This window comes from Falco peregrinus, chromosome 2 (genome assembly GCF_023634155.1).
Source record: "Falco peregrinus isolate bFalPer1 chromosome 2, bFalPer1.pri, whole genome shotgun sequence".
Taxonomy (NCBI): domain Eukaryota; kingdom Metazoa; phylum Chordata; class Aves; order Falconiformes; family Falconidae; genus Falco; species Falco peregrinus.
In genome coordinates, this window is record NC_073722.1 from 14,627,671 (window position 1) to 14,653,614 (window position 25,944).

The window sequence follows — 25,944 nt, forward strand, 5'->3', positions numbered from 1 at the left end:
GCATTAGACTACACCTAGTTAGTTTATGGCTGTTGACATTGCTGTAAATACACTACCTGCTTTGTTTGCTCATGTACTTCTTACTAAACAACCCTTTACCATTAAAAATAGATTAAGTCAGAACTACTGTATCCAACTCAATATATGACAAGGTGTTTGTTCCCTTGAATCTTAGGGAAAATTCCTTCAGAAACGTTATTTACCTTAAATTCAAGCACTGCCTTGCAGCCCTAGTCAAAAAGTACATAGCTACTGCCTCAGAGTGTTAAAAGTGCACATCAACCAATGATAACATACTGCCAAGCGTGACCGTGGCTCCTACCAGTTCCCACACCAACATTGCTTCATGCTGTCTCACAGAGCCGCCAGGCAGTTGGTGCCAACTCCCTGGGGATGCTTACAAGGGCCCCAGGCAGGGCAGGATTCCAAGAGGCAAGCAGTGCAGACCTTCAGTAGTTAAGGTGAGGGTGGCAAGAGGACCCACAACACCAGCAAAGCAAACAATCTGGAAATGCAGCTTATGGTGGGGATGTATTTAGTGGTAAAACTTCTCCCCACCACACAGATGGATAACCAGGGGCTGTTGTGCTTTCAGGGCACCCACAGTAGAGCGAATGCACTAACGAATTCTCCTTTGCGAGTCTCCTGCCCCTCAAATTTTCTTGAGCACTACCACCTTCTCATAGGGACTTCCCATGCGAATACAGGAGTTTAAGCCTCTGCTACAGGTATTCCAAGGGGTGCCGTTTCCCCTCTATCCTTGATAATTTAGAAGTAGCAGGAGAAGTAGCAGATTTCAGACAGAAAAGGCCACAGGCACAAGGGAACGCCGGTAAAAATCCTAGCTGAGCAGGAAGGCACCCGGCTGTGGGGACTGCATGTCTGAAAAAGGGTTCCCAGGAGGCATGCGGCTTTTCTTCAGCATGTCCAGAAACAGTTTACCAGCAGTATGCTGTTTTCAGATCTTGTCATAGGGCCAATGTTTTCCAGAAACTGGAGCCTAAATAATCCTTTGAAATCAGAGAAAATTTGCTGCTCTACTGCTCTCCCATTTTTTGCCAAATGCTCTAACAAGTGAAAAAAAAGTAAAAAAAAAAAAAGAATACTACAAACTGGGAAACACTTCTAAAATATTCTATCTTCTCATAAGATTTCTATAAAAACATTTTAAATAAATATGGGCTTGTTTATTCTCATTTATATAAAGGAATCTAGAAATTTGTTCTGCCTCTTCACACAAATGAGGTTTTCCTCATAGAATGCAAAACACGTTTTCTTAACATGCATTGAATATAATCATTTGACAAACAATTCAGAAGACAAAAACCTTCACAATGTTCTCTCATAATCATAATGAGGAAAAAAGGACAATAAAGTCAATTTAATTTTCTTGAAAAAGAATTAAAGACAATAGTAATTTTAACTGAAATACCTGCCTCATGTTTTACAGCTATGATTTCCACAAATCAGGACTTTGTATTGCACACCCAAAAAGAGAGCTAAAGAAAATAAATTATAGAACTATTAACGTTGCAAGCCTGATAGTTTTCTTTCCTACATCAGTAGCCACTAAGCAGATATATTCACACCAGAAAAAAATGTGCTTGGATAGAAAAAAAACCCCAAACTTTACCAAGTGAAATACTCTGAAGCTTTGATTTTAACACACAAAGGACAAATTTAAGAAAGGAGAAACAAGGTAACATTATCTCTTTACAAGCCAGTGTTCAGAACTGGCACATTTCAAGAACAGTAATGCTATCCTTGAGTAAATCCACCGAAGACACTCCTAAAGGGCATTTTGTATTCTCAATAGACATGTTTAATTTTGATTTCTCTGCAGTGAGCTGCCAACAGTCAAACGTATAAAGTATTCTTCAGATATCAAAATGTTAGCAATGCTTTACACATCATCATTCCAAATGTTCTTTTTAGAAAGAAATACTGAATTAATTCCATTTTTGACAATCAATATTGTTGCATATTATCTTTTGCTGGTTTTATAAAATACATGTTTTCACTCCTAGTCACAACGCAGGGCCCACCAACAGCCATGCTAAACCATTTGGAGCAGTATCCCTTTGTGCAAGGGGTCCACAGAGACAGGTGAACACATGAACAGATGTCAAAGGAACCATCTTTATTGTTCATGGTAGAAAATAAACTGCCTACAAGCAGCGGACAAAGCTGAATAGTTTCCATTCTGCTGATTTAACACCAATCTTAACATATGCAATGATTATTGCATAATCATTCTGTTACTATTAAAATTAACATTAAATTAGCATTTGCTTTGTAAGCAAATGGGTGAGGGACAGCAGAACCAGAACTGTGTTTCACTGGGTTTTGGTGCCAGTAGACAACTAACCACACTGCTCTGCCAAAATCAAGCCATTAGAAAACAGCCCTTACACAGCTGAACACTGGCATCGTGCAGGCATTCAATGGAATGAAGACTGCATAAAACACTCCACTGCAAACAAACCACTTGTAACTTTTTGAAGCTGTCACCTTCAGAATAATATTTCCAGTCTCCGCTGCTCTCCAAAAGATAACCTTTCTTTTCAAAGACTGAGGTAGAGAGACTGGGTAACACCTCCCTCGCTAGTAAAATATCTGCATTCTTTCTTTCAAACAGCTGTAAAGATTAAACATCAGAGTACAGTAGCTGAATTTTAGTGGGGCAGTAGACTCCACTCTCCACAAATATTTTAATAGAAGTATTAATGATTTGTTCAAATAGTTTAAAAAAATGCATGCTTTGCATATGCAATGCATTTCATACAGCACTCCCTGCTAAATAAAGGAAGCTCTTGCACACTATAGTTTTACACTGAACTAACCTGCAGACCAAGACAAATACAAAACCACCTTGCTTTAAACGGCCACTTTTGCAAGCATGAGAGCAAGAGTCCTCTTCTGTCCTGGCTTCTTTATGCCACAAACAGCTTTCAGAGTCACTGAACATCCCACAGCAGACAAAAAACTGATGTCTCCAGCCAAGCACTGTAGAATAGCAACAGCAAAGCCTCTGAGAACACTCTGGTTACAAAGTCAGATCTAAGACAGTGGGCAAACATTGCTGTAAAAAGGCTGTAACAAGGCTACAATGATTTCAGGTAGATTCCAGCCACAGCCCAAGTAGTTTAGCATAATTTAAACTGGCAATTTTACAACATTCTAGATTATGGCAGAGCTGCTACAAGCACCCCAGATTTGGGAAAGCTAAACATGCACAGAACCGCAAGTTCTGGATCATACATCTTAACAGTACATAAAGTTGTGCAGTTAAAGAGGTTAGGGCAGTGCAAGAACATAAATTAAATCTCTCACACTCCAACAAGTGCAGGAGAGTGGCTTTTTCCCTGGATACCTTATGAGCCATAAGAAAGACCCTGAGTTAGAGGTACTGTAAACCAGGTGATTCAAAGATTTTACTTCATCCAAGTCAACTCAACCTCAACACCTTAGGTTAGTAAATCAGCTGCTTTTCAAAGGTCTTGGGAGAATCTGAAACTTCATACAAGCTAAGTAAGGAATCTGGAGGTGAAGTGTTCAAATACGGGGACTTAGAACCCTCACTGTTTGCCTGAACTTGCTCCTATAGAACTAAAAGCAGAGATTAATGCCTTTGAAAATCCCTTCCATTCTAAACAGTTTTAGTAGTGAATCTGTATTAGAACTGGTAGTGATAAATGAAAGCAGAACAGTGAGAGAGGGAAGAAGCCCAGAAGATTCCACAATTGCTTTCGGTTATAGAAGACTTGAGAAGACAATAAGGAACTCTAGAGATATCTAATGGAGCTGCGTGACTGGGACACATTATAGTGATGAAATTCATATTGTAAGTAATAATTTGGGCTACTCCTATGCATTGATGGATATAAAATGCACTCACCACTCAGGGAAGGAAAAAACCCTAAGTATCAATAAATACTTCAATAAAAACCATCTGCTCCAAGCACAGTAATGATAGAAGAAAAGTAAACTCTTAGGATACATAAAAAATTAGACTGTAATACTAGAATAGAGTGGGTGAATTTAATAGCACAACAGCTCCTATGTACATACAAGGCTTATGCTGACACAGTTAATTCTTTATATTTGTACATGTGAAGTACAGATATCTTCCCTAAATCTGTCCTCTGACACCCACATACATTTCCCAGAGACTTCAGTGCTGTATGTAATGGTAGAATTAGTTACAATTTCATTTAGAACTGTTTAATCTGTGTAGGCAGACAAAATTTATTGCTTAGGAAATAAAAACACATTTTCATTATAGGTTTTTCCTTTTACAGTATCAAATTTAAAAACAATAGAATGAAATTACTTACCCTTCCATAAACAAACCTAAAAAAATGTATATTTTAAATGCAATTTGGAATTCAAATTTTAGACAATACTACTGTAAAATTGTACTTATTTTTAGAGAAGAGAAAACTGTATTATAGTAGACAACTACACATCATGACACATATAGTTTATTTGAAGATCTTAAACGATTTTGTTTCGTAATGTTCATGTGTTACCTTCCAAGGGTAAACACTCTTGGTACACTAGTGCACCAGTGTATGAATCTCAAACCATTAGAGCTTGTACTTCTTTTTATTCATTTTATTTTGTTTGTAAAAAGGTTAATGTACATGTATACACAGTTCAAAGAACTTCAGGTATTTTTAGATAAATCAATACCTTTCCTGTGACTTTACAGTAGTGTTAGGGTTCACTTTTTTGTTTTTACTTAAAAAAAAACAAAAAACCCACCAGCCAAAATCAAAAACACACCACTCACAAATGGAATTTTCCAGTGATCATTTCTCAGTGAGTATGCATATGCCCTTTGTTTTAAAATATCAGTTTAAACTATTTTATATAATTTGTTGGCAAAATGTTACTACTCTTCCTTGATTCTTTTCCAGAAAGGCTAGCTGTAGACCTTGCAAGTTTATATTTGGTTTTATGTTCTACATCTGCTTCAAAAAACAAATCTAAAAATCAATACTAGAACTCTTTCTTTACTTTCTATCTTACTTTGTAAATACCATTCTCGCTTTCTTCATTAGTCTATTTCATATTTCAAAATCTTGTCTTGCATATGCAACACATTTTACAAAAGGCACAGCAGATCCACACAAAACTTGCCAAAAAAACCAACCCACCCAGCACCTTGATTATGAGGTTTTGTACAAGCTACAGCTTAACTGAACAAAAAAACCTCAATGTTTTTGTTGTGTATGAGATAGCAAAATAGCCACAAGTATTCTTCAATAAAATGAACTGTCTGCCACGATTTATCTGTACAATTCTATCACAGCTCTTGCCTATTATGTTACACTTTTCAAAAATATGTCATTAAGCTGCCATAAAAGTCATCACAAATTGTTTTTCTCCCAAACTGATAATAGACTTATAGATCTAATTTTCAATCTCTCTTCTTCATTACTTTGATTCTTAAGAAGAGTATGACATTTGCCATCTGAATACTTTGTAGTAATATCCAGCACCTCTACAGCACTTCTGTTTGAGGATCTCCAAGCTTTTAATAGGTTTGTCTTTACAGCACCTTGAAATGCTGATGTATTTATTTGTCTGTCTCTCGCAGAAATGCACAGTTAGAAGCCAACTTTTAAAGAATTGGGTTTTATAATTTCACTGAAGAACTACAAGAATTTTGGAAAAAAAATGACACAGAAAAGCCTTCTGTGCTGTCAGACGCAACAACGTCCCTAAAATCCTGACCCTTCACGACTCAAAAAGAGCAAAAAACAAAAGTGAGACCTGGTTTTCACTCCAACTTTTTTTTTACTACATGGACTGTCCTCCTCACAAATCAAGAGACTTCATCAGTGTTACTGATGACAGAAACAATTAAATAATTGAGAAAATACAATCAAATTAAAAATTAGATTTTGATTTCTCATGGTGCTCCCTCCTTACTTTTTGCTGGTGTACATGTGAACATTTTTTTGTTCACCTGGGGCCTTCATCCATAAAATCACATTCAGTACTAGAAACTGGCTTTGCTGATGAACTAAATGCATTTGCAACAAAAGCTAGGAATAGGCTGGTTTAGAAAGCTGTTAACAGGGTTATGAAAGTAACACCATACAGGAAGAGATCACAAGAGGAATGATGGAAAAATCAGGGTGAAGAGGGAGAAAAAGAGAAAAGAAATAAGAGTTGAAAGGCAGCTGAGAGAACAAACCACACATCATACAGAAACCAGGGAGAGGAGCTGAAAAAAACTAGGAATGGGTCACAAAGTCAATAGGTGTGAATTTGTAGCCTTACTAGACAAGTCGTATTTCTGCTCATCACATCAAGAACTGCTACTTCCACCAAAACAAAAGACAGAATAGCCATAAATCTTCCTCTCCTTCAAAAGCCCAGATTTTCAGAAAGCACAGAGAGTTTTCCTCCATACCACTTACATTAGCCAACACCTCTCTGGATAGAACGATACCAGCTAGTCTGAATTATATAGGCTGATCTTTGGACAGCGGTTTTGATCTCCACCATACCTTCTTCCAACAACCACAGGTAAGTATCTTACAATGCCACATATCAGATATTTTCAGAACACGGTACCTATAACACTACTAGCACACACGTTATTCTTAAGCAATACAGAAACACTGTCTTGAACAGCTAAACACCTCTGCTGCCACCACTACCATCAATGGCAGTATGTAAGAAAATGAGATTTGAAAAGTCTGTCTTAAGTCTCGTGTAACAAGAAATACCGAGACAGAACTAGTCACTCCATTATTTTCTTTGCAGCTAGAATCCTTTGTTCTTCCACTCTGTTGATGTCAACACCGGATATCTCCTCCATTGATTATGGCAAAAAAAAATCCAATACACCTATAAAAACTGCTACTGGCTTTCAGCCTGACAATCTCTTTGCTGTCTCTCCATGTCTTTCTTATAAAGTGACAAGGATCTTTTCCTCTCTATAATCCCTAGGACTTGTGAAGAAGGCTCTCTCCAGTCATCTAAAACAAGCCACCAACTCACTCACACATCAGAGCTAAGTGAAGATGTCAATTTTCACCCTTAAACACCAAAAGACTTGGAAGCCTTTTATAATGCTTCCACCCACTATAATGCCACAGATAACAACAAGCAAAGGTGCTAAATGTCTTGATCTTGATCATCTTCCCTTATTAATAGAAGGCTACTGCTGACAAAGGGCTTCTGATAAAGATTGATTTCCTCTGGAATACCCCAACCATCAAAACCAGCCTCCACCTGATCACCTACCAGGCAAATGGCTAACGTGGTAGAGTTTGGAAGGCACACCTAACAGACACTAAGACTAGAAATTTGAAAGTAGAATAGATCACAGGGTTGGTGATCAAATGATGTATAGGAAGAAGACTTGGGTTTGCTTTGGACAATTTTATATTTGCACTCTTGAGTAACTGTTCTGCTGTTCTATTCTTATACACTGATAAAGAGAACTTAAAGCTGAGATACACTTTTTTTGATATACCATGTGTTTCAACCATTGGGAAAATAAACATTGGTAGATTGTGTAGTTGCTATTAAACAGGGACAGTTAAATAATAAAGTTTAACTTACCTGGATTTATACTCACAATCCCAGAACATTAACTTCAGTGAGGAGCACAGTTTAATCAGAATTCTTAGTATCAGCTTTGGCCACACCTTCCTCAGCCAACAAAAGCAGAACATTTTATTTTCTGCCCTCAGGCATTTATCAATTAAAAAAACAAGAGTCTTGAAATACTAGAAAAAATTTCTTCCTTTTATCATCTTACAACTGAATTTTCCAACTGATACGCAGCAAAATCCCCCATCCAAGTAGCTTCTAATGACTCTCCAAGCACTTGACCAAACACTTAATAACCTTGTCCCAGAACAATAAAATACAGCTCTTAGGTAAGGCTTTTCAGCACTGATCTTCAAACACTTCAAAGTTGCCATTACCCATTACTGCTAACCCCAGAGACATGACACCCCACTTTTACCCAACAAGTAAATGACACAGCTAAAAATAGAATCTGTGTTTCCTCAGCCCCAGGCAAGTCATGGCATAGAGCCTGATACTCCTTTGAGAAAAACCCAAGTCCAAGCTGACATTCAACAATCACTCCTACTTGGGTAAAGAAAACCAGAAACCCTCTATACTGTCGTACTACCGTCAACTACCACAGCTCTCATATGCTGTGTTTCAAGAAACCCAAAGAGGTTTTCAGAGCACTTATTGAGGGTGTGCCTGTATTCTACAGCAGCAGGACACTTCTCAGACTAATTAGTTCATGTGGAGCTTCTTCACTGTATTGCTTCTGAGCAAGCTCATTTATCTTCATATTACATTATGCAGTGTAGATACACCCTCAGACAAATCAATTTCTCCAGGTAAGGGATACATGCTTGACGAGGCAAAAGTAGTTTAAGAGACATTATTATGAACAAATGCTCTCACAGTACAAACACTTGTATTTCCAGTTGACTCCCAGGTTTAAATTCTTCACTTATCAGAATGGATTTACATTTAAATGGGAAAAAAATGCATTGTTCTGCTTATGTCAGAAAAAGAAATACATCAGTCACAGCTTAAGGAAATTTGGTGAGGAGATGTGAGAGGGTCTTCTCCCTTAGCACGAGGGATGTGATTTGCTGTTTTTCAGAAGAAAAATTAACAGTAGTCTGAATGACACAGAAGCATCAAACTCCAAAAATATGTTTGCGTTGGAAACTTGCTGATGTTTGGCAATAAATTTGCCACATACTTTGTCTACACTGAGCATGTTTAAAGCGTGTTTCTCTTTTGCGTATGTTCCTAGAGCCTGACTGAGAACTTTCAAATCCCAAAACCTAATTCTTGATTCACTGTCAGCAACTATCTGTAAAAATCACTAGGTATGCATTTTTACACTCCTCCAATACCAGTTTGATACAGAATTAGAGGTTCAACCTTACTTTGTCAGCGATTTATACAATTACTTACACAAGCCTCACATGACAGAAAGTTTCCATTTTTCAGCCGGTATAAAGTACGAACATTCCCACCACCCCAGAAGAACACTACCACAAAAAAGTGAACTTTAATGGTCAAGAAACTAAAGCAACTCTCTCCCTCCTGCACATGAAAGCTGTATGATACTGCCTTCAACTAACCAATCATATCCCCATGTGTTTCCAGAGGATCTTTTCCTTGTTCTAAGGACAGGACAGACAGTGCTAACATTGAATAAGCACTCATTCAATACTTCATTTTATCCTCACTGTTCACTATGTGATATCTTTATATAATTTACAGCACCTACATCTAGAATCGTAACTAGAAAACTTTTCATTTCTCTGTTGATCACTATTAGGTACTTGAATTATTTCCTTATACCAATTGTTCCACAGCACCTCCATCAGCCAAATTTATGATTCTTTTTCAGGTAGCAAACTGGGAGACAGCAATGTGCATCAGGATTGCCCGTAATTAGAGATGCTTGACTTGAAATGCTTTGGGTCTCTCTTCAGAGGATAGAGCAATTAAACAGCACTTTGTCAGTACAAAGTACAACTTCAATCTATTTCAGTGCTATCATGTGTTTTTCAAAGCTGACATTAATCGGTCCCAAGAGTCTGAACTCAGAAAATGAGAAGTACACAACTAATGGCCATATTTTAAAAATGTGGTTGAAGTGACTCACCCAACCTCGTGCAAGAGCTCTATGGCTGAATTCAGATTTGGCTCTAACCTTCCAGCACAGCATCTCAAGAACCCTAGCCTTAAAACCAAGCTCTTTTAGTGTTAGCCTCTCCCTTCCTCAACTACTAGGTCTCATCCACCTTCAGCAGTTATGAGGAAGCAGTTCTAAAGGAAACAACCTCATTAATATCACACCTGGATTAATTTCCTAAACACTGGTCTTCCTGAAAATAGCAAGTGTTTTGTGCCTAAAGAAAGAGTCCAAAATTGTATCAGCATATGCCGTTTTAAGACAGAAGTATAATGTGACCAAAATTAGTTTGCACAAGCAATTTCAATTGTGGCATTTCCTATCTGTTGAGGAATTTGCATTGCCTTACTGTCAGAGAACTCCATGTTCCCAGAATTTTTCTTTCATGCAGTCTCAAATAATAACGTAAGATTTTAATTGATGTCTGTGTCTCCATCACCTCTCTTGCTACATTTGCAGCTTCAAGCTTGAGGAACTTCAAGCTTGAGGGCCTCTTAATACTAAACACCATCCAAACAATCACTGCAAGGGCAGACCTTCAGCATAAAGCTAATGTTCCGCGAGATAACCAGTACACAGCATATGATCATTATATTGTTAGGAATTACAGTGCAGCAATAAGCAGAAATCTCCTAACACCAATTTATATCAGAAAACTTCCTACCACCTCATAAAACTCACCTTCAGTTTGACCAATGCCAGCAGATAACACCACTATTTCCCGTGTCTGACACCAACACGATACCCAAGCTTTAATTCTAGAATTTTTTACAAACTACATTGCAGTCAGTGTTTTACCACATGAGTTGATCATAAACATATATTTGAATTTCTGTTTAAAAAAACCATTCAAAACCAAAACGAAAACTCACCTCATTTCCACCAACAGCTTTGGTTAAAATTACTGCAGAAGACACAGGAGGTGGCATGCAGCCTACTGTCTGCAAGCTGAAAACAATGAAAAGAAATGTTACATACCTCACACAATGCAAACACTATGCAACCTATAACCTTAAAATACCAAATAGCTGAGTTGAAACAATCATCTTATCACCTGCGCAACCCAATCAGTTTGCATTACAGTTACAGCCCTGCACCAGCTGGCATTATTTCCATGCCATCTCTTACCAACCCCTACAGTGAAGTCACACCACCATTTAAAAATACACACACTTAACTTCTCTGTGACTTCATTTCCCCATCTGTAGTACTGTTAAAACGTTCACAAAGATATCTACAATTATCACAAAGATAACTGCATCACAAGTCCTGATATAGTAAAGTTTGTAGTGTGTTTTGAGATACGCGTAGCTATTTGGAAAAAAAAATAAGGAACTAAACTTCTATTTTCTTGGAAAAGCTGTTCATCAAGAAAAACATTTTCTGCTTAGTAGAAGAGTAAGAAGAACCATGCTCACTGTTCCAGGTTCCCACTACGCTTTGTTTTTCATCAACTCCTACTTAAAAAAAAAAGGTTTAAAAGAAAAATCACAATTGAGCTTTTGATTTCCTGAACATTAAAAGCCCATCAAATGTTTAATTTTTATGCATATTTTCACTTCTTGGTAAAATCACCTGACTTCCATTAATCAAAACATCAAAAGCTTTCTCATGCATTTTAGAAGTCTAAAATACACATTATTGTAGTCATTTTTTCTGTTGATTGCGTGGCAAAATTATCAACGTATATAGTAAATACTGTTGCAAAGTAAGAAAAAATGGTGAGGTTTCCTTTGTTTCCAAAGACAGTCCATAAAAACTGATTATTACAAAAATTAGTTGGATAAAATGTGTAGTTATAAACAACAACAACATTATACAATAGTTTAAAATTAAATTTGGGCCTAAGTAAAATAGGGCTTCTGAAGAACAACTGTTTTGACTTCGAAAGAACAATAAGGTATGGGACACAATATTTTGCAAAACCCCCAAAAGTATGGAATCTATATGTTTTCAAGTATTGGAGTTTGAGACAGTATTCTAGTTCAGAACAATCAGTTACTAGTGGTGAACTACTTTGCACTTGTAACTGTGTTAGTCCATTCCCAAGAAACGCAGTGTCAAAAAGCTGTAGCAAAAAGAAGTATTAAATCCAAACAACAGGGAGCATATTACAGTGCAATTGATACGCTGCAAATATACAAAAAGCTTAAACAGAAGAAACAGGTAAATGACAATGACGGTATTCAGTTTGTCAGCTACAGACACTGTGGAAAAGGAAAGAGGCAACCAATGTAAGCATTACACAAATCCAATCACAAAGTGCCAAGCACCACCTTGGAAGTATACAGAACCTTTAGCTTACATTGAAATAAGCTATGGAAGCAGAGAGTTGTCAGCACTTAGCAGGATAAGCTCATTTTGAAGAGAAAAGAAATACAGGAAAAAAACTACACGGAAAAGTTTGGAAATAAATACAAAAATATACAGCAGACGTAGCGAGTCTGATGTCCATCCCCTACACCGGTTGCGATACTGTTATCTCTCTTCTATGTGGTCTCTTGGCAGCCAGCTCCTTGAACTTCTCACCTGCACTAATAAGGGGTGGATTAAGTTCAGAGTTATCCAGAAAGGCATGAAATGTGTGCAAGGGCATTCATCTCAGCTGGCAGCGATATTCCACACTATAAGGGAAAAGTTTAATAATACAAGCTCTGTTAACCCTCTCACATTTAACAGAATACATTTGGAATTAAAAAAAAAATAAAAATCACTATCAAGCTATGGTTTTTAATATTCTTCCTATGAAAACAGTTATCTACAAAAGACTGGTACACACTAAACAGAAATACTTTTAATAAGGTGTATTGAAACATGTACCTGTGAAGATTTTTGTTGCTTTGTACCAACTACACACAATACTACCGATATACAAATTCCTCTAATGACCAACAGATTACTTACTACAGGTAACAACCAATGAACTGAAACGTTCCACTGGTACAGGTCATACTATATGCACTAACACCAGAGGTCCAAACACTTGCTGAAGAGCGATAAATAATAACTGTTCTGCTGATACATTACAGACAACAAAGTAGTAGGGTCCAAAGTCACATATTTTAGATGCGGAACTATCAAAGCCAATTCTTGTACCAGATCTTTGTATCTCGTGCCTTACCACCTGTACCGTAAATGCTATATGCTAGGAGTGGCAGAAGAGGTGAATCTGTGCAAACATTAATAACCCACTTCATGCTCCTTTTCAAAGCGGCGCTGCCAATGCAAAACCTAGTCATCTAATAAAAAATTAACTTAAAAGATGCTTGGGATGATGATGGTTTAGCCTCTGTTTTATATATTTCAAAATAATTGCAAAGCAACAAACCTCCTAATACCATCCCAGGCATGAAAGAGCAGGAAGAATACAACTGTAGACGCACAGATGAAAAGCTGGTACCACCTGAATCTGCCTCTCAAATAATATTTACAGCAAAACAGACTATTATAGAGGACATAATAATCTACCATTCATTCTGAAGCAAGACAGGAAATAGGCTGTGGGCATGACACTGTCCTTTAGGTATAACCTTGTGTAGAGAGTAATGGAGAACTACAGTCCCCCGGGGAGCCACCCTGTGTAAAGGGTGCTGCATGCCCTTGGGTACATATGTCTATTTTTCCAGGCCTTTGTGAGAACTACCTGCTAGCTCCCACAGCTCATAAGCTGTGCTAAACATGCATGACGAGGAAGTAACTTTGCCAAAGCCTGTCTTGTTCCCATGTTTTCATTAGGGTACTTCAGTGTTTCTAGGGAGTAAGAACTACAGCTGCAGGGCATTAGGATGAACTTCTGGTTACACAGAGCGGCCAAGGCACAGACAGCTCCTCATGTCGGCTCCTTGCTGTTCTTTCACATACCCACATAGGGATATGCGAGTACCTGCTTTAAAATGTGTTATCCTACGATTAGGACCGAGTTCAGTATCTTCTCACCTACACAGCACTGAAGGTACAGCTCCCAGCAGGCTCCCTTTGCAATGGATGCCTTCAGAGCCACACGCCTGCTGCCCTGAACGTATCCTGAATAGCAGTATTCATCAAGAAAGCACAATTTCAAAAAAAAAAACCCAACAAAAAACCAGACTCTTAAAACTGGTAATACACAGACACACCTTCATGAAAAATAAGGCTGGTTTAGGCTCCACGTTTACAGAGATACACACATGAGCTTTTTTTAAAAATATATATACATACGTAGTTTTACATGCAGTTTCACAGGTGTGTATGTATATACATACACATATATTTGTGCATGTAACAGATCACGTCACTTTAATACTAAGAACCAAAGTGGCATAAGTCATAGGAAATAAGGGATGGGAAGTGCTGCAAGGAACAAAAATATCTTGCACGTTGCACTTCATAAACTGAGACTCCTACAGATTAGGAGGGAATTTTGGCTACTGTGGAAAGTCATGTCTCTGTCCTAGTTGAGAAAACCTTCACAATGGTTTTACTTTAAAGAATAACCTTTACTGCGAATAGCCAAGTGCATACAGACACTGTATACAGTGTATGCAGATGGACCTTGTTATTTCCTCAATGTACTAATGCTGTTTAGCAAAACAGTGCTAACTTTTAAATGATGTCTCAATTTTCAGGTTCTCAGTATCATTTGGACCACTTCACACCTGGAGAAGTCTCTTACAAACAAAACAAAATGCTCTTTTAAGTTCAGGCCTTGTAAAAACATAAACATGAACAGCTTTATCATTAAAATTTTAAGACCGGAACTCTCCCCAAGCAGTGTTTCACCAAGCAGTTAAGAAACAATGGGGGATTCTTTAAGTAGTTTTCTAAAAGAATTGATTTTTGCACTCAAACACTCCAGTATAGCTGCATGGTGCTAGGTATTGAACTTTGATTTTGAAAAAAGCTTTTCATTTTTTGGATTTTTCATAACATCTATCACTACCACACCATCAATGCAGCTTTGGAAGCACACAGTACTTTGACAGAATACACCAAAGACTGAAAACATACTGTTTTCATGGTAACTTAGCTTCTGCTCATCTCAAAGTTGTCCTCCTACAAAAACTTTACTTTCTTGCCCCCACCCCACCCCCCATATAGTTTAGCTAGGAGCAGATACTGAACCCCAGTCTGGACACAGGCAAGAGGTGCCCCATACGGACGGTTTAAAAACAGAATGGAACACCAGTACGTGGCATATACAGTCTTTATCCACCAAGTTATGTTTTTCCTTCAGCATTCCTTTTCTTTCCTCCTCATAGTCCTTGAGACCCAGCACATCACTTCAACTGGGTTTTGTGAAAGAAAGCTAACCTGTTGCAAGCTTCCTAAATGTGAAACTAACTGACCAGACTTTCTAAAAACAAGACCAGGTTCCTGAAAGGATAATCTTGTGCACATACAGTGTTTTAAACAGCAAAGTGCTGAAGCACAAAAACAACCAGCAAAATCTGTTTGTAATACAAGTCTTAAAGCACCCACAGCAGGATAAGCAGCCCTTTAAGATGACAGCTACAATTATAGTTCACTCATTATGCTTAAACATACCCTTTTAAAAGCCATTCATTTATAGGTGTGATTGATAATAGCTGAAGAAAGAGCCATATTGCTGTTGGGAAGAACACAAGGGTAAAAATCTGGACAAAAAGGTGTAGTTTCACATGCATCAAAGCACTTGTCAGCTCCTGCAAAAGAAAAAAGAAGAGAGGAAGTTGCAATCATAACAGCTGAAGTAAGATCAGTTTGTGATTTTAAAGCTAGGATCATCTTTATAATACAAAGAGTGCACGTCAAAAAGACACCTTTTTAGGGATCATCTGATCTCCTCTTCTAATGAAGTACATCTAGAGAGCATAAAAGCTCTGTCTGCTTCTGGGCATTTTTCCAAAAGCATTGTCCACCACTTCAGTAATAGTGTAGCTCTTGTAAGGGTAGCTTTTCAGCAGGCAGCCTGAGCACTTTATCACTGCTTCAAAACCTGTGTTAACTATGCTGACGGCCTGTTTATTGACTGCTGATATCAAGAGGAAGGGAAACTTGCAGTGTCCATGTGATTGCAGGTTTCTTTAGTCTAAAGAGAGCCACAAACTGTGATTCCCATTTATACCATGAAAATGGGATGTTTACATTACAAACAGTCTTCATTTGTGGTGAGGTTTTTTTAAGGGAAGACCAACAAACATAAAAAGTGAAGTAATCTATAGCACATTTTGATTATTTATTGTATTAACAGATAGGAAATTTATAGAAAAAAATTAAGCTGATGAAGAACAGCAATGAAAGAATACCAAGACCATAACAAACTAACAACAGCTAAGCCATAAAAGTCAGAGAAATAAAGTGCAAAACACGAGAGACTGAGGGAAAAAAAATAATTTAATTTTAAACAGTGTAAGAGCACTACAGAGAGATGATCAAGTATCCTTACTCAATAAACTCTTCAGTTCGCTCTGTTTCTCCCTATTTCCCTCTTTTCAGGCACTCCAAGGACCTTCTACACAGTTTTTGAGTAGAAGAAAAAAGCCTTGTACATTTCAGCTCATTTCAACTCTCAGATTGAGAGCAAAAATTCCTTTCCCTCTCAAAATAACTGGCACTCTTTTCAAGTAAACAATGCAACAGTAAAAAAAAAGCTGATGGCACTTTTATTCAATGTCTAATATGCTAGGATTCTCCAGCTATCTGACACCCCAGGACGCATTAAAAAAAAATACAAAAAATTTCTACAGTAATGCAGCAGCCAATCTTCAAATACCATGCTCCCTCAGATTCAAAACAGGCGAACTTTTATGAAACACAATCAAATACCCCATTTTCAACCATCCAAATCCACACTGATGTAATTATACATCTGGAAGTACTAGCAGTTCAGCACCGTGTCCCTGTTCATTTTTTTAACACAAATAAAGTATCTCCCAAGTTTGGGTTAGGGGAAAAAAAACCTTCCACAAAAAAAAATACACATCCGTTCATAACCTATTCTTAAAGTTATACAAAATGTGGATTTGAAAAATAGATTTTGATCCAGTTTTACCAAGAAAGTATCATTACATTCAGGGCTTGGTTAACCGAATGAAACAACTTTTTTTAAAAAAAATCAAGCAAGCTCTTAAGCAGGCTAGTATCATTCCGCATGAGGAAAATGGGCCTTCTTCACATATAACCTGTCACAGTACCTATGGCATTACGAATAGCTTCACCATAGAACTATCTCATCTGATCTCAAAAAAAAGAGGCAAAAATAAAAAACAATTAGTAGTAGAAATACATCCAATGCAGGAAGAAAAGGCACCTACATAAAAGCGTACATTTTAAAAGTAAATAATACAATTGAAAAAAACCAAAACAAGTGACTTCTTTGAGCAAAGCTGCTAATTCTGACTCCTTTCCTGCGAAGTCACCTCCAGCCCCAGACTTCCTACTGGACCAATCTACGAAGGCATCACATCACACATACAGAAGTGCCCTTTTAGTTTCGTATTTTTACAATTGGAAAACACCTTAAAAACAGATGGTTTGAAAAAAACCTGTGTGATACTTTCAAAAGCAAAATTCAAGACAAAAATTTCGGAAAGACTGGTTAGAGCTTCCAGGGAACAAGGAAGGTGATTACAACACAGCCAACCTAGTGCATGAAGGAATGCTGTATTGGTGGAGCCAGTCTTTGCAGATCTAAATTACTGCCTTTAAAATGTCTCTAGCAATTGCCTTTTAGAATTCCTTAGACCATATCATCATAGAACAAACACAGAGGCAAACAGCCTTCACCTTTTTAAGCAATCTGCAAGGGGTTGTCCCAAAATACATCTGTCACTGTAGCTCTCAAAAAAAGCAGAAGTCTCAGAAGTTACTGGAAGCTGCTAGTTACAACTCTTCCTGCACACCAGGTGGAACAGGTTACCTTGTCTTTCCCCGTATTTCAGACCCCTTAGGGAGCTTATCCTAGCTTCTCGCTGGTCAGTGTGGGTCCCTGTTGCCATCCAGCCACACTCAGATGGTCATAGCTGGACTCCTCTGGGCAAATACCCACACAGAGCAAACACTGTTTTCAGTGGCTTGCCAAATTCCTCATTGAAATGGATAACTCAAGTATGTAACTTAATTTCTGGGGCCCTACAGGAAGTATTTGCTTTAAAAGAGCAAGCTAACTACTCACTGAAAACTGAAAGAGCATTATATTAAGGTGGAATCAAATGTTCTTGTAATTCCTGGACACAGACTATTTCTACAAATGTAACAGGACCTCAGTCACCTCTAGATTTGAAAACATAACAAGGCCATACACAGGCAGGCTCTCCCTGAATGCTGCCAATTATTTTGTAAAATGCTTTCTGAATGCATGTTAGCAAATTCTTTTCAGCATGCGCTTTCACAGCAAATAAAACCAGAAGTGTAACCTTAGAAAAGCATCAGCTATGTTTTGTCAGATTTATCAGAAGGCCTCCATTAACACTTACACATTTTTTTCACACAACATCATTTCACAAAGCATACCAAACACAAGTTTCAATCTAATTAATATATTAACCAAGGTAGAACAGCTGACACACAGGTCAAGAACTAATAAAGACAAAAGCAGAAATTATTTACATTGCAATCCAATAAAAAGATAGATTAACTGACTAATAATACAAACTTTCAGTTGTGCCTTAAACAATTAAAACATGCCCCAAAGCATTTTAATAAAATCATGACCTGGCCTCCTAACACATTTAAGGATTGTTTTTAATGTACGTTTTTGAAAATATTAGCACAAGGTACAATGAGTGAAGTGTTTTAATTCCTCTTCATCTTCTAACACCACAGCAGAAATTCAGAAAAGGCTTCACTTCTTGATGGAACATAAAGGACTGGTGCTGTACATCCAGCTAACTTGATGCTTCCAAAACAATTTGAGATGAGCTACCTTGACACGCTACCTTACACCACCTATAAAAGCTTCATTTACATCAATATATTGCTTTTAGAACCAAAGATGAAAAGAAGTTAAGTTTAAAGTAGGACATGACATACTGCCCAGGAACCTGTCAGTCATGTCACCTTAACTGGGAAAAGTTAGAGGTACACTAGCACTGAGAATCTAATCAAGACTTTGATAATGCTACGGATTTCACCCTCAGTCACAGCTGCTTTACAAATACAAAGCTTCAAGGTTTTATCCTCTGCGTGCTGTCCTGGTTTCGGCTGGGATGGAGTTAATTTTCTTCTTAGTAGCTAGTACAGTGCTGTGTTTTGGCTCCGGCCACAACACATGCAAAGATTCCTAACCCTGAAAACAGAAAACTCAACTCCATTAGCACTACTCGGGCTTTGTGTTTCAGGTCCTCTGTGGAACAAAGTGCCTCTCTGCAGCCTATTTCCATTAGGATTAATTACTGTCCCAGTCAAACAGATAACATGGTTTTTCCTGCTTCCGTATAAGACCACAAGGGTCTAAATAGCTGCTATAGAATTGACTAAAGTTAGGTCACTTCATTTACACCGTATCCTGGCAGAACTAGAGGCCCTGGTGCCAGAAATGCCAGCAGACACAGGAGGAAAGGACTGTCATCAATTCAAATATCACCTCCATTTGAAGTTTTATCACTATAACGATGATACAGGCATAGAAATTTTTTATGTTGAACAACTGCTGTTCCCCAAATCCTACTTTGCCCAGAAGATAACTGGACAATATCATGATGATTCTTTTACACATTAGTAGCATGCAACATATGAATGACATCACTTGTTAGCACAGCCAACAGTGTAAAAGGAATCAAGAAACTAGACTAGCAGAGGCATGCAGCGTTTGAAGTCAACTCTGGCTGCTCCTTCTCTTCTCGGCACGTAGCCATCATTTCCTTTCTCCATATCTCCTTTACACATCACTAAGAGGTTCTCCTCTTCATCTCTTCTTACTCCCAGATTATTCCTCTTTGAAAAATGTGTGACAAAATTTGAAACGAGTATCAGTGTCTCCAACATGCAGCAGAGCACAGGCACTTCAAGTCCACTCACCTACAACTAAACCCTATAGAAAAAGATTGCCAAGACTTTGTACCTGTATATTGGCCCTGTCTCTGCAGAGGAACCCCTTTGTGTTGACACTGGATGCTGTCTGTCCTGTGCCTACCCAATGTGGTAACTTAAAGCCACCAGATCTTTGCTTGCATCAGTCCTGTAGTGACTAGCCTGAACAGTTTCACTTAAGAGAGCACACCAGCAGGTGAGATGAAGAGGCACAGAGAGCTCACACCTCTTTGTGTCCTACAGTCATGGAGACTCCACATAGCCCCTCTCTGCCTAGATCCCTACAAAGTTCTGCCCTAGGATTCAGACAGTTTTCTGGCCTGTATCTCAACTGAGCAGCAGGGAAGTCATGGCGCAGAAGGGGTGGCAGAAGGCAGGTGCTGATGTGGTCCTGGGTCTCACTCTTTTGGGTTTGGGACACATGCAGCATGTAGCATCCAGCTCAAAACTGTGCTCAGCACTTCCATTCAATCAAAGCCCTGAAAAGTCAAGCAACCCAGCCTCTATGGATGGGTGAAATTTATTCCCACTCTCCTTCTCATTATGTCCATTACTTTGTGAAGAATCATCTGAAATCAAGGAGGGGTTATTCCATAAATGTCCAAGTTTTATCTTCTCGTTAGCCGTTCTCCCAACAACAGCAGCATAGTAATTAAATATTGCAATTACATTCAAATCAAAAGCAACACAAAACTTTTTAAAGGAAAACAAGAATGAAGCAATGAGAAATTACAGTACCTCAGTTTTTAAGGAGAGTCCACTGTTAAAGAATATAGCTGAAACAGCAATGTAAGTTATGGTAATTTCTGGTTTCAACGGTCCTAAAAAATATAGACGTAGAGAACAAAATTAACTACAGTCAGAGATAATGATATGCATATATTACATCAAAGTAAATGAGAATACTTAGAAAAATACCTGGAGCAAAACTAATCATTAAAGTCTCTAATAAGAAGAATAGGGTTTCAATTAAGTTACAGAAAGCACACTACTCATTTTTAAATAAAAGCAAACCATTGAGTGGAGAGTGCAGCATGATGTCATATACATTTGGCTTCCGTGATTACAGGCCACTGGGAACTAACAGGTAAATTCTGGAAATTTGAATACGGGTAATTTTTCACAGTTCTATCATCAGAGTACCCCTGTAACATCAGCAAACTCAAACTATACACTTAAATAAAAATATCAGCTGCTCCCTCCACAGGGCCATTGATATCATTCACGTATCTACCTCTCTCTTCTTCCACCACAACACACACACCTGTCTGGCTGCCTGTACAGAGGAAACCAAATGGTACTTTGCAATGATTCCCTCGGGGTAATACAATTCTGCATTATTCCTCCAAAACAGGGCTGTGGCAAAATGGTTCATTCCTGCCCTACAGTAAGGCATTTCAGACACACTGCTGCAGTAAGATCAGCAAGGGCAGATGCCTGCACCTCTAAGGGTTCCACTATATTAAAGACTTACATTTGTATATATTTATATACTTTTTTCCAGGGAGATTAAAATAAAATACTTTTTACACTCCTATAAAAATGATGAATTCTCTTAATACACTTTGCCTTTGGAGGCCACTAAGCGCAAAATGTATATACTCATTTTTTCACAAGCATTCAACCAATTATTATATTATAAAGAAAATATTAGCAGTCTACTTAGGACCAAAGTAATACGCTAACTCTGCAAGCGAGAGCAAGTTTCATGAGCAAAACTGCAGCAGCAAACAAGCAAGCCTTTACTCAACATTACAGAAGAGAAGATCCTTTCTGCTCTCTTGGATGAATGATACATTGATGGTCACACTGGAACAAGGTCAATGATCCTTAAATTAGAGGGATTTGATCATACACTGAGTCTAATCAAATTTGCATCTCTAGTCATTTAAACCCAAACCCTACTCTCAGAGAGGGCTCTCTTTATGAGACACTAAAACTCTGTGTTAAACACAAAAAATAAACCACTCATATGAAGCATAAGGTAAAAGTAAGCCAGGAAATGCAAGAGTTAAAGTTGCAACAAAGCACATGGCTCATTGCAAAATTATGGCACATTAGCTGAACAGCTGGAGGGAGGGGGGAAACAACAGAAAAGTTATATATGTAGTTACACAGAAAACTATACTTTTATATATATAACATTTTTCTAATGTTTTAGAAAATTAGAGTATATACGTACATGCATATACACACTGGGCAGACTGGTAGTGGGTTAGTTAGTCTGGCTAAGATAAGGGTTCCTCCAGGACTCTGTGTGTGTATTTTAGGTTTTTTCACTGGGCTACCTGAACTCCTTTACACAGGAGAAACCTCCACTACTAGAGCAACCACGTTCATGGCACACTGGGAACTCCGGTCAGAACAGATCCCCTTCATCTCTCCTGCAAAAAACTGGTCAGGAAAGCTCTTTTCACAAAGGAAATAAATAGGCTCATTCATCAAATAGGAAAACACACAAAAAGGGCTTGGCTTATGCCCCGAAGGTGGCAACAGCACAAATCTTTGTTATTTGTGGCACAATGTTCCACTGGTATGGACACTGGACCATCCACACCATTCAGTAAGGCCCTGCAAATTACAATATATGGTTTTGTCAGCTAGAAGATTACAAACTAAAGATTTCCCATACGCTGATATTTCCCACGCCTTCACACCTTTTTTTTTTTTTTTTTTTTTTCTGGTTTTAAAATGAGTAGATGAGGGATACCACTTTGGGGAACATGTGCTCACACGTTTCAATCAATGCTTGCAAGTTTTTTCAAGCAAGTTCACCCGGGAACAATACCATGTCAAAGCCTGACATCTCTTTGCAATAGGATAATTAAACGAACTACTCCATCATAGTGCTTCCATGCAGGAAGTAAGCTGAGGAAAAAATTATCTCCTATTCTAGTTAAAAGGATCTCCCACACTGCTGCTAACAGTTAGCATGACAATCAAACAAGAAAGGGACAACAGCATGGATCCTGGAAGAAGCTCCAAGTGGATCCTATTCACCTATGCAAAAGAGCACACAGATGTTAGAAGAGATCCTCACACAGCAGGCACTTGCCTACCCTGAACTCCATGAAGTACCAGAGCCTTAGTGGCCACAGCAAGTGTTCAGAGCTGTATTTTTTTAAATCACTTTCTTTTTTCCCAGAACCTAAGGAGGGCAGGGGGGTGGGGTTGGCTGAGAAGCTATCTATCCTCAAACTTCAGCTCTGTTAAGAAAGAAAAAAAATTTTAAAAATCTATGCGTATAGAAACACAGCTAGATTCTTCCTCCCCTAACATGGAATTGCTGAAGGAATTTTGTTCAAGTGTTCTACATCCCTTTTCTTAAATCTTTTAAATCAGTTAGAAAAAAGTACATATAAAATGTAATTTATTTTTGAAAATTGTGAAGATTTGGAACTGAAGTTACAATAGAAACTAATCAGAAGATGCTGCCCACATTTATACTTAAAAAATACACTGTTTATTTTAAAATAACACCGGTTACTTCATCAGCTCTCCTTACGAAAAGCAAACAAGACCTCACTGCTTAGAAAAGGACAGATCTTTCTTCCAATTTGTTTACGGTTAACATTTGACACCATTTTGCATACAATCACTCTTTTCCCTCATCTTTCATGAGGGAATAATTAAAAGAAAAATCTTTAAAATGCAAATATGTTGCTATAAAGTGAAAAAAATTATCTGGCTGAGATACAGCACCTGGGATTTTAACACAATATACACTGTAATATAGATTAAGCTACGTCTCTCGGGAAGCTCACAGATGGCAGACATCCGCACCCTGAAGTGCAAGGGCTTCAGGCCCATCTTTAAGAGTTTTTGAAGTTTTTAGTTTAGGAGGAGCACGTTCAAAGTAAGCCGCTATCCACTTCTCATTACTACTAATCAAAAAAAAAAGAGCAGGCTGTTATCCCAGCAGCCGGCACAGCGCCCAGCAAAGCTACACACGGGAACACACCTCGAACTACTCCTCGGCTACCTGAGGAAGTGACCGGCGAGCGCGGCGGGAGGGCGAGGGGCGCACAGGGGGCCCGGCCCACCCCCCTGTGCCCGCCAGCCCCGCCGCCCCCCGGGCAACTCGCTTCAAAGTTTCTGGGCCCCACCATGCCTCGGCGCCCCCGGCAGCAGGGCGACCGGCACCCTCCGCCCACGGACCCGCGGACTGCCGACTGCCTCCACCGCCCGGCTGCGCGGCCGCCCGCTCCCCGCCGGTACCGGGGCCCAGCCCCGGCCCGCACGACCCAAACGCGGCGGGGGGCAGCGCCGGCCGCCGGGGAGTTGACAAAGTCCCGCCAGCCACCCCAGGGGGGCCCGGGCTTCGGCTCCGGGGCCCCTGCCCGGCGCTCGCCACACCGCCGAACTACCGAGGCAAGCCAGCCCCGGCGGGGCAGCGGCCACACTCACCCCCTTTGACGCCGACGGCGGGCTCTAGCCGCGCCACCGCGATGACCAGCACGATCCCGACGATGAACCACTCCTTCCGCAGGCGCTCCAGCAGCCCCATGGCGCGGCGCGGCGCTACCCGCCGGCCCGGCCCGGCGCACCACGGCGCAGCGGCGGGGCGGGGTGCAGCCCCACCGCCCGCCGGCAGGACCAGCCGGATCCGCTGACAGGAAAAGTCTCACCCACCGCCGCCATTGCTACCACGCACCTCCGAATAGACACGCAGCCACCGCCGCCGCCCGCCCGACTGCCCGCAGCGCCGACCCCACGCCGGCTTCGGCCGCCCCTGCTCCGCGCTGCGTTCCCCGCTCCGAGGCGGTGGCGCCGGGCCGCCGCCGCCGGCGGAACAGAGCGGGGAGACGGGACGGTGGCGGCAGCGCCAGCGCCAGGCGGGCCGGGCAGCGCGGCCCCAGAGCCGGTCCCGGCGGGCGGCGCGGCCCCGGCGGGCGCGGGGTCTGAGCGGACGCGGCGGGGCAGCGCGGCTGTGCGCGCTGTTTTGGTACATTACAACGCCTGCGAGACGCCCAGCGTTTGACGCGCGGGAGGGCGGGCGCGGGCTGGCCGTTGGGCGCGTGGAGCGGGCTGAGGCAGGGGGCGGCAGACGGGGCCGCTCCCGGGCCGTACGGGCACCCCCGCCGCCCCCTCCCGCCCGGGAAGCGGAGCGGGATCCTCCCGTGGGGGCGGGCCGCGGCTGCCGGCAGTGAGGATAGCGCCGGCCGCAATCCTGCAGCCCGTATTGCGAAGGCGGGCGGCGCCGGCCGTGTCACACACGAACCGGCCGTGCCACACACGAACCGGCCGTGCCACACACGAACCGGCCGTGCCACACACGAACCGGCCTCGCACACGGCCGGCCGCCTCGCCCCGCCCCGCCCCCCCGCCGAGGCGGCAGGTTGTTCCCCGTCGCCCCGGAGCTCGCCCCTGTGCCGCTTGGTTGCCGCAGGACGGCGCCTGCCTGTCTGGCCCGAGCGGACCCACAGGCGTCTGCCCTGCCCGCGGGAGAAGAATCGCCTGTCGCGACCTGCCGACATCACCTGCGGTGCGCCTGCCGAACGGGCCGGCTTCCAAGCTGGAGACGATTCCCCGTGCGGAGGTCGGTGGGTTTACTTCAGTGTTCAATACACTTCCATTAAAGCAGAGTGTGGTAAACCCCCCCGCGCTGGTGCTCGGCCTGCGCGTCCCGTCGCCGTTCCCCCCTTCCCGCCGCTTCCCGGGGGGTGCGTCAGCCCAGCCCCCGCCCGGCCGCGGCCCCGCGCTCTGGATCACACCGACAGGGACATGGCAAAGTACGAGACGTGCCGCCACCACTGCTGCTCACACCGGCTCGGCCACGGCTGGCAGGGGCTGGCGGGTTCCCCACACAGCGGTTCTGCCGTGTGACTTCTGAACGGTTCGGTAAGTTTGTACTTCGCGGTCTTTGTGGGTCTATTCAGGCTTCAAAGAACAGCCCTGCCACGCACTTTTCTGCTCTCCGCTACCACGTAAATAAATGTTTGTACCTCAGAGCTCTGCTGCGCTCTCGGCGACTTCAGGAAGTGTATATTGCTGTATGTCCTGTCAGGTTCACTTGTGTAAACACATATACGTCATAGCTGATTTTTTTTTTTTTTAATAGGGAGGAAATGTGCCTTCTCCCACCCATGAGGGATCCACAGTGTGCAGTGTAAGATGATTATACATTTCGCTGCTTTGCTGGAGTACATGGTGGTCCTTGCTCTTTTCTCAGATATGAGTGCCAAATTGCAAAACCTCACAGTGTTTTGCCTGTGAACTGCTACAGGCTGACTGTTTGGGGAGAAAAT

At 40.9% G+C, this 25,944-nt stretch overlaps 1 protein-coding gene across 13 annotated transcripts in view; it reads right to left on the minus strand.

Moving 5' to 3' along the window:
- SLC10A7 (solute carrier family 10 member 7) overlaps positions 1 to 25,662 on the minus strand; it is a 154,986-nt gene extending 129,324 nt beyond the window's left edge. For 5 of the 13 annotated variants that reach the window (XR_008745640.1, XM_055795019.1, XM_055795018.1 and 2 more), the window contains exons 1-4: positions 24,104 to 24,325; positions 20,435 to 20,517; positions 15,233 to 15,369; positions 10,582 to 10,657 (exon numbers count right to left, since the gene is read on the minus strand). Coding sequence is in view for 11 of the 13 variants with exons in the window: in XM_055795019.1 (XP_055650994.1) it covers positions 10,582 to 10,657; positions 15,233 to 15,369; positions 20,435 to 20,517; positions 24,104 to 24,203 (396 nt within the window). In the remaining 2 variants the exon portion in view is untranslated. Of the gene's footprint in view, positions 1 to 7,586; positions 7,674 to 10,581; positions 10,658 to 15,232; positions 15,370 to 20,434; positions 20,518 to 24,103; positions 24,326 to 25,641 lie in introns of those variants that run through there. The other 8 variants (XR_008745641.1, XM_055795026.1, XM_055795025.1 and 5 more) reach the window with 4 other exon arrangements.
- Between the last annotated feature and the right edge of the window lie 282 nt (positions 25,663 to 25,944).